We start from the raw sequence: 9,370 nt of genomic DNA, 5'->3' as shown, positions 1-9,370 counted from the left end.
GTTCTTTCCAGTGCTCTCTGCTGACACATCTGTCCGTGTCAGGAACATGTGATGTATTTTGCTCTGTATTTGTAGACTAGATGGGCCATTGGGCAGACTAGATGGGCCAAATGGTTCTTACTGTATCTGCCGACACATTCTATGTTTCTATGGTAGCAAATTACACAGCTTATTTTTCTATCCATCAACTTCAATAGGTAGGAAAATATGCAGCAGCAAATATGCAGCAAAATACAGCACATGTGAACCTAACCTAAAGGTCCAAAATGTTGTGCTGATTAATAGAGTCATAAAACTGTAAGAAATTCCAAGGTATATATCACCTATTGTCATCACATCATTCTGTAATTTTTTTTTATTTGACTATGCTACAGAGGCTGTAAAGTCAGTGTAGTTCATAATATACTGTCTGCACCTGTGTTTTATGGTGGTCTCAAAATTCTTATGTGAATTTTTGCGCCAATATTTATTTTTATTAATAGCATACAAAATAGCATTATATCATGTCTTTGCTTCAATGGGTGTACCCACCACTGTGTGGGAGATCATTCTGCAAAAATTTGCAACAGCTGGAGGCACTCTGGCCAGGAAAACACTGGTCTATTGTATGGAAAGGACCACAGGTGTGTTTTAATCGGTGGGGTGGCTAAAGTGACCTCACACTTACAAAAAAGGAACTATGGGATTTGTAGTTTGAGAGAACGAACTCCAACAGGAAATACCCAGTTCACAAAAAGATATCCACAGAGTTATGGTAATCTAACAACATAGCCATTTAGCCCCAAGACAAGCGCAGATCCTTCCTAAGCATGTCCATTACTGCCTGCCAGGTATGTACTAAAATCACCTTATGGTGGATAACCCCTTTAACGGTATAGTACAGTAGTTATCCAGTCATATCTCTATAAGGCTCTAAGCTTTTTTCCTATGATGTTCCACTTTAAAATCCCTGAACAACTGCCATCAAGTCAAACAATAAAATTCTTTTAAAAAAATGTATCGTAATTTTTAACTCACATTCACATTAAATGATAAAAGCAATGATGCTTATGACATAAAATAAAGAAAGGGAAAAAATATTTACTTATCCTTACTGTGATGTTGATCATACTAATACAAAATGACTTGGAATTGTTCTAGCCTAAACCATGTAATACCTTCGCCAAAAGTTCTTCAATATTTAAAGTGGATTTCTGATACTAGAAGATTGGGTTGTGAGTGCTAAATTATTAACCTACCTTCTGCCATGTTTGTAAACAGGAGAGAAGTAATGGATGTGTGATCACAATATGTCACTGACGACTGAGGAACCTAACAACAACATATTGTATTATAGAAAGGGGAGAAAAAATGGCCGCACAGCCCTATGTTATACATTGATTTAAATGTAAATTTAAAACTAACATGAGGTGGTTAGTGTACATTTTGATCAATATATATAACCCCACTTGTATCTTTACAACCAACTAGACATGTGCAATTCGGTTCGGCACGAATGTCTAAATTAACGAATTTTACCGTTTTCGTGCATTCGGACCGATCCGAATGCACGAAAACATATTTTGAACATTCCCGAATAGCCACGATAATACGAATAGCAAAGTAACGAATACATTCGTTATTTCCCGACCATAATGCTGTAAATAACGAATGCATTCGTTATCTGTAAACGAACGTGAAGAATTCATTCTGATAACAAATATAATAAAAAGGATATAGATAGTTTGATTTTTCGGATACATTCGGTATTCGGGTACATTCGGTAAATCTTTTTATTCTTTATTTGGACTTTAGCGATCCTAAAAAATTATGGAGATACCTTTTTTATAAAAATTTCGTAGGGTATCACAAAAAAATCATAATAAAAAAGATACAGTGGTGATGGAAAAAATTGTATCTAATTAAATGTATCATTTTTATTATGAAATGTTTATTCATTTTTAAACAGGTATCAATTTATGTGAGTGGGTAAAGCACTAAAAATGTAGCCGACAATAATGAAAATGTATTGTGTGCGTGTTTTTCACTTTTTTTAAAAACATTTTTTAGGTAGTACTACTACTCCCAGCATGGAACACACTCTTCCATGATGGGAGTAGTAGTTACCTGTACTAATTGACAGATTGCAGGGGTCCCTTGCAATCATCTTGTATAATGTATAGATGCGCCGGCTGCTCTTCTATGGTCCCCTGCACTCACGTATATATACACATATTCATATTTCCCGCAGAGCTGTGATTGGCCAGATGGTTCCAGCCAATCACAGCTCTCTGTGAGAAATAGGAATATGTGTATATATACGGCCATGCAGGGGACCATAGGAGAGCGGCAGCCGCATTCATACATTATACTGGAGGATCGCAGCGGGTGTCAGGAGTGATACCTGCAGTGATCTTTCCTTTACTACAAGTACTAATACTCCCAACATGGAGCACACTCTGCTCCATGCTGGGAACTGTAGTACCTGTATTAATAGACAGATCGCAGCGGTTACACTCGCTGCCATATGTCTATTAATGCAGGTACTACAGCTCCCAGCATGGAGCAGAGTGTGCTCCATGTTGGGAGTATTAGTACCTGCAGTAAGGGACAGATCCCAGGGATGTCACTCCTCCTGACACCCGCTGCGATCGTCCTTATGTGAATGTCGGGATCAGCTGTTCTCAGGGCTACAGAGCCAGGAGAACAGCTGACGCTGAGCCATAGGTATACATCGTATATCTACTGCCCAGCAAGAACTTACAGTGAGCCTGCAATGTGTATACAGTATACACATTGCTGGCTCACTTAACCCCTTGCTGAGCTGTGCGCTATGCGCAAGCCCAGCAAGGGAAGAGTTAACTTACACTGCTGGACTGTTCGACGCCGCGCCATTTAGGAGGCGGCGTCTCGGACTGGCAAGGAGGGGGTTAAATAAAAGTTAGAAGAGAAGAATAAATGAGGAGCTGGAGAAATAGGGGGGGTGTAACCTAGAAGGGCAGGAGGACAGGGATAGGCTAAGTTAACAGGAAGGGGAGGAGGAGTAATAGGGGATAAAATGTGTTGTGAAGCTTCCGGCTTCCTCTTTGTGGAGTCCCCGGCAAGTGAGAAGCTTCTGTGCAGCAGGTAGCTATTATGGCCGACGACCTCTGTGAGAGAATCCGGGAGAGGGCGTTGCTTGAGGAGGGTTTCCTGGCACGGCTGCTTGCCGGGCTGGGGAACCCTTCCCTTACACCTCCCCCGAGTCAAGTGTCTGCGCCGTCGGAGGTGTCGGGATCGGGGCGCCCGTCGCGGCGATCCCGTCCTCCGGCTAGGCTTAGTCCTAGTCCCCCTATGTCCAGACGGCGTGGCCACGCTGGACGGAGCGATAGTGCAAAGCATGGAGGGGGGCGTGGTTCTCGGGCTGCTCGCGCGGCGGCGCCGGCTCCGCCCCCTCCCTTGTGCGCCCCTCTCTCTCTTCCCATGTTACCGGCAGTTAGGCAGCAGCTTCACGTGGCCCAGGTACATTGCTCTGCAGCGGCTTCTGCTTCTGGCTCTAGTGCCCAGCTGTTAGGGTCTGCTCCTACTACTCCCGTCCCTTGCCCCTTGCTTAGAGATTCCCCACCCCCTACTTCTATCTACAGCCCCCTTCTGGATTCCTCTGCACCCACTGTTTCTGCCCCCAGTCCCCTACCAGTACGTTTGCCCCCTAGGGATATGGGCAACACCCAGCAGGCGTCTTCATCCTCCTCAGTGCACGAGGGTGAGGCACTGGCAGGGGTCCTTCAGGGGCCTGCTGCAATTGTTACTCCGTCCCCTGATCCTTCTCCTGTGCCTTTAGATGCTGCTGGGGGACTTGGGGCTCCTGTGGTTCCCGCTGCTAGTGTTGCTTTATCTCCCCCCCAGCTTCCCATTATGGATCAGCAAGCGGTTATACTTCCCCATACCGTGCAGCCGGAAGTTGCTGGCCCATCTGGAGGGTGCAGGCAATCTTCATCTGGGTCCGCCAGGGGCTCTGCCCGTGAAAACCGTGGCGAGGCTAGCGGTTCCGGGAGGCGCCGCCGAGGTCGCAAGGGCCACGAATCCAGATATCGCAGTCATCGATGTCGGTCCAGGTCCTCCCGCTGGAGGTCCCCTTCCTCCTCAGAATATTCATCCGATAGCTCTATGAGTCCAGATAGGAGGTCACACCGACGTGGGTCTCGGCGGGGGATTTCAAGATCCTCCCGTCGTTCGACCTGCGGTGCTACACGCTCACACGATGTCCCCATTGCTGTTACGCCATTGGATCCAACGGGGCCGGCGGCCCCGCATGTGATTCCGGTTCCTGCCCCGGCAGTTGGTAAGTGTGATTTATCTGGGGTTTGGGGTGAGGGAGGGGTCCAGGGTTTTATTCCGGCCCTTAAGGCCTTGTTGCATCGGTTTGAGTCCCCAGGTTCTGTTCCGCCATCGGCTGCTACCCAACGGAAGGCGTCCCCGGTGCGGGCGGGCCTGCACAAGGAAGCAATTTTCTGCGGACTCAGTCATCTGGGGGCCCATATTGATGATACTGTACGGGAAAAAATTTGGGCCAATCAGTATATAGACATATGGTCGTTGGTATCAGTTGATCAGCATACAATGGATAGGGAGCGTAGACCGGTTACTCAGGATAGGTTCGTGGATAGGAAACCTCGTGTAGCGAAGACGATGGGAAATTGGCTCCAGGCCTTCGCTGTTCTGGGTTGTGTGATGGGGCAGCGGCATCCCGAGCGTTGCTCAGAACTTTTTATGTACATGGATGCTATATTCAATGCTCATAAGTCATACGGCGGTAACGCATGGTGGCGATATGACGAGGAGTTTCGTCGCCGCCTTGCGTTGCAACCGGATTTGGGTTGGGGGGTAAAAGCGACAGATGTCTGGTTGCGACTTATGATGTCACAGAGAGTTCCTCCCTTTCAATCTGGGGTCACTGGGGGGCAGCAGGCTGCCTCAGGTTCAGTGGCCGTCCGCCGCCCAGGAGCCTGCTGGTTGTTCAATGAGGGGCACTGTAAGTTCTATGGCCTCTGTAAATTTAAACATGAGTGTTCCACCTGTGGCGGATCTCATGCAGCAGTGCGTTGCACCAAGCAGGTTAAGCAACCCAGCAGGCCCCAGGGTCAGGCTGAATGCAAAGAGTCCGGTGTCGATGGAAGGGATGCTGCCGTGGTTAAATAGGTACCCGGATAGGGCGGCTGCAGAGCAAATTATGGAGGGTTTTTCTATTGGTTTTTTCATACCGTTTGTTCCCTCCCGATCCCCTCAGCTGGCAAGAAACTTGAAATCCGCTAGGGAACTCCCACAGGTTCTCCGGGAAAAGGTTCAAAAAGAGGTACATTTTGGTCGTATGATGGGTCCGTTTTTGGCCCCCCCATATGAGAACCTGAGGGTGTCCCCTTTAGGTGTGGTTCCGAAGAAGGAAGTGGGTAGTTATCGTTTAATTCATCACTTGTCTTATCCAAAGGGCACGTCGGTGAACGATGGCATATCTAAGGAGGATGCTTCAGTCTCCTACGTCTCCTTTGATCGAGCGGTCCATTTGGTAGGCAGGGCCGGACGGGGCGCATTTTTGGCCAAGTCGGACATTGAGTCAGCTTTTCGGCTCTTGCCGGTGCATCCGGAATGCTATCACCTTTTGGGTTGTATGGTAGATGGTTTTTATTATTTTGATGCCTGCCTTCCTATGGGTTGCTCGATTTCTTGTCATTATTTTGAGATGTTCAGTACCTTCTTGGAATGGGCTGTTCGCTTTGAGGCGGGTTCAGACTCGATTATACATTACCTGGATGATTTTTTGTTCGTTGCTCCAGGTGATTCTTCCCGTTGTCAATTTTTGTTAGACTGTTTTAGTTCCCTTATGAGTAGATTCGGTGTTCCCTTGTCCAAGGAGAAGACGGAGGGTCCTGCCACGAGGTTGTCCTTTCTGGGCATCGAAATTGACACCGTGGACATGGTCTTTCGCTTGCCGGTGGACAAGTTGAACAGGCTTCGGGATCAGCTGATGGGTTTTTGTGCAGCCAACAAGGTTACTCTTTTCCAATTACAATCCCTTTTGGGTTTATTAGTTTTTGCTTGTAGAATTATGCCTATGGGGCGGGTTTTTTCCAGAAGGCTTTCTCTTGCCACCAAGGGCGCTCGCAGACCGGAGCACAGGATCAGGGTTACCGGGCCTCTAAAAGCTGATTGTGGGGTATGGATTGATTTCCTTGCCCGGTACAATGGTCGCACCTGTTGGCAACAGCCTGTTATTTCTAACTTTGATTTAGCCCTTTTTACTGACGCGGCTGGCTCGGTGGGTTTTGGGGCTTTCCTGGACGGGGAGTGGTGTGCTGAACGTTGGCCTGTTCTTTGGGTGGATAACGGTTTCTGTCGCAACTTAACGCTTCTCGAACTTTTTCCCATATTAGTAGCCCTGGAGTTGTGGGGGGATCGTTTTGAGAACCGGAAGGTTTGTTTTTGGACGGATAACCTCAGTGTTGTACATTGTATTAATCATCTATCTTCTTCTTCTTTTCCTGTTCTATCTCTGCTTCGGCGTTTAGTTCTCTGCTGTCTAGAGCTTAATGTGCTTTTCAGGGCTCGCCATGTGCCTGGTATTGAGAACTCAGTTGCTGATGCATTGTCTCGTTTTAATTTCCAGGAATTCCGAGAGTTGTGTCCGGATGCGGCATTGGAGGGCCGGCAATGCCCCTCTTTCCTTTGGGAGGTGGTGAGCAGAGATTGATGCCATTGGTGTCCTCGTCAGTTGCCCCGGCTACTTGGTCTGGACATGGTAAGGCGTGGGGTGAATGGCTGGAACTGGTGGGTGGCCGGGATGTGGCGGGTGATGATGAATGGCGTTTTACTGTCACCGTGGATTATCTGTTACGCATGAGAGAGTTGGGCAGGTCAGCAATAGTAGCTAGGCGGAGGCTTTCGGGCCTTAGTTTTCACTTTAAATTAAGGGGTTGGGTTGATGTTACTAAGCGTTTTTCTATTTTGCAAGCGCTCAAAGGTTGGGATAGGGCGCCCAGGGTTTCAGATGCTAGATGGCCAGTTTCCTTTTCCTTATTGTTGTCCTTAATGGCTGCCTTGCAAGGGGTTTGTCGTTCTCCTTAGGAGTCCCTCTTATTTCAGGTGGCTTTTTCTTTGGCCTTCTTTGGGGCTCTTAGGGTGGGGGAGTTGGTCCCTAGTTCCGCAGGTGGGGTGGGGGGTTTGTTGCAAGACGATGTAATGTTGACGGAATCCTCGGTTCAGGTCAAGGTGAGAAAGTCGAAGACGGATATGTTAGGCAGGGGGGAATGGTTAACCCTTAGTGTAGTGTCGGGCAGTGCCTGCCCGGTGCGTTTAGTGGGTTCTTACGTGTTAGTGCGCCCGTCAGGGCGTAATTTCCTTTTGCATGAGTCAGGTTCCCCGCTTTCTCGCTTTCAGTTTGGGGCAGTTTTTAAGAGATGTCTGGTGGCTCTGGGTTTCCCAGAGGGAGAATATGGTACGCATTCTTTCAGGATTGGGGCAGCCACTGAGGCTGCACGGGCGGGTCTGCCTGCAGCTGAGATCAGGAGAATAGGTCGATGGAAATCAGATTGTTACGCCTCTTATGTTCGCCCGGAACTGTTGCTTTAATTTGTTTTTCGTTTCAGGTTCTCGTTCTCCTGTTGTGGTTTTTCTGGGTCATTCTTTCATCTTTCGGGCTGGACAGAGAGCTGCTTGCAGGCCAGGGGGACAGTCCCTTGGTTTTCCCAATGATGTTCAATGGAGAGGAATCGGTGGACTCAAGTGGCTTCGGGTGCTGGTGGAGGCGGTGGGTATTGCTCGTGTTGTCAATTCCCCTGTGGTGCTTGTGATTCATGCGGGGGGCAATGACCTTTGTTCCATGAGAATGGCTGAACTCATTACTTTGATGAAAGCGGATGTTGAGAGGATTCGGGAATTTTTCAGGGAGATGGTGGTAGTCTGGTCAGAAATGGCTCCCAGGGTGACGTGGCAAGGGGCCAGGGAGGCTCAGGCTATTGAAAAAGCTCGTCGTACAGTTAATTCCCGTATGGCGAGGTATGTGAGGTCAAAAGGGGGTGTGGTAGTGAGACACAGGCAATTGGAAGGTGATAATCGCCGGTTAATGATTGCGGATGGTGTTCATCTGAATGACATAGGCACTGATATTTTTCTGTCGGGGCTACAGGATGGGGTGGAGCAGGCGTTATTTCTCCTCGGTGGGGGTCGGAGTGCGGCTTAGTTCCTTGCCGAACTCCTCCGTGGCGGAGGAGAAATTTGGAGGAGATTTTCCTGGAGAGTAGAGTGTGATGCCCGTCGAAGAGGGCGGCCGGCTGACCGCTTACCTCTGAGAGTGTTCAATCAGAAGTTCGGATATAAATGGTTTATTTTAATGGTTATTAAATAAACGCTGTGGCCGACCCCCAGTTGTCCAGCAAAAGTTAGAAGTGGTCAGTGTTTTTATTATATCCAGCGAACAGTTAGAAACATAAATAAACTGAAGGTCACCTATTGTCCATCTGTTCGACGCCGCGCCATTTAGGAGGCGGCGTCTCGGACTGGCAAGGAGGGGGTTAAATAAAAGTGAGAAGAGAAGAATAAATGAGGAGCTGGAGAAATAGGGGGGGTGTAACCTAGAAGGGCAGGAGGACAGGGATAGGCTAAGTTAACAGGAAGGGGAGGAGGAGTAATAGGGGATGAAATGTGTTGTGAAGCTTCCGGCTTCCTCTTTGTGGAGTCCCCGGCAAGTGAGAAGATGTCCCGCCCACCCACCCCTTATACGTTCTGTTTTGGTATATGATAAAAAAAAAAAAAGGAAATATTATCTTACTTTGTGTCGGTGTTTTATCCCTTGGTAAAAGGTGGGTCCCGTGGGACTTTTAGGACTATTCGGCTGGATGGTGCCTGTTAGGTCTTTTGACCTTGGGATCTGGTGATGTGGAGCGAGTTGTGTTTTGGTTCCCGTTTTAATGTTATTCTCTTTTAGGCTAAGTCACAGCGTGGCGGAGGAGAAATTTGGAGGAGATTTTCCTGGAGAGTAGAGTGTGATGCCCGTCGAAGAGGGCGGCCGGCTGACCGCTTACCTCTGAGAGTGTTCAATCAGAAGTTCGGATATAAATGGTTTATTTTAATGGTTATTAAATAAACGCTGTGGCCGACCCCCAGTTGTCCAGCAAAAGTTAGAAGTGGTCAGTGTTTTTATTATATCCAGCGAACAGTTAGAAACATAAATAAACTGAAGGTCACCTATTGTCAGTCAGTGTAGGTTAACCCTTTGGGCGGTATACACTATATACAGCTATCTATAGATAGCTGTATACAGTGCATACAGAAGACGAAGTCCAGCTTACTTCCCTCGAGTCCCGGGCCGGGTTCGTGTAGCTCCGCCCCCTAGTGATGACGTCATTAGGGGGGGCGGAGC

At 48.0% G+C, this 9,370-nt stretch overlaps 1 protein-coding gene across 1 annotated transcript; it reads left to right on the top strand.

The window, feature by feature from the left end:
- The first annotated feature begins 3,838 nt into the window (after positions 1 to 3,838).
- Positions 3,839 to 9,161, top strand: LOC130355667 (uncharacterized). The gene is made up of 4 exons (XM_056556099.1): positions 3,839 to 4,300; positions 6,620 to 6,751; positions 7,599 to 7,759; positions 8,936 to 9,161. Exons 1-4 carry the CDS (start codon positions 3,874 to 3,876, stop codon positions 9,092 to 9,094), a joined length of 879 nt encoding a protein of 292 aa, XP_056412074.1. The 5' UTR covers positions 3,839 to 3,873; the 3' UTR covers positions 9,095 to 9,161.
- Positions 9,162 to 9,370: the final 209 nt, after the last annotated feature.

Source organism: Hyla sarda, chromosome 1 (genome assembly GCF_029499605.1).
Source record: "Hyla sarda isolate aHylSar1 chromosome 1, aHylSar1.hap1, whole genome shotgun sequence".
NCBI classification, from domain to species: Eukaryota; Metazoa; Chordata; class Amphibia; order Anura; family Hylidae; genus Hyla; species Hyla sarda.
This window is presented reverse-complemented; position numbering and strand designations above follow the sequence as displayed.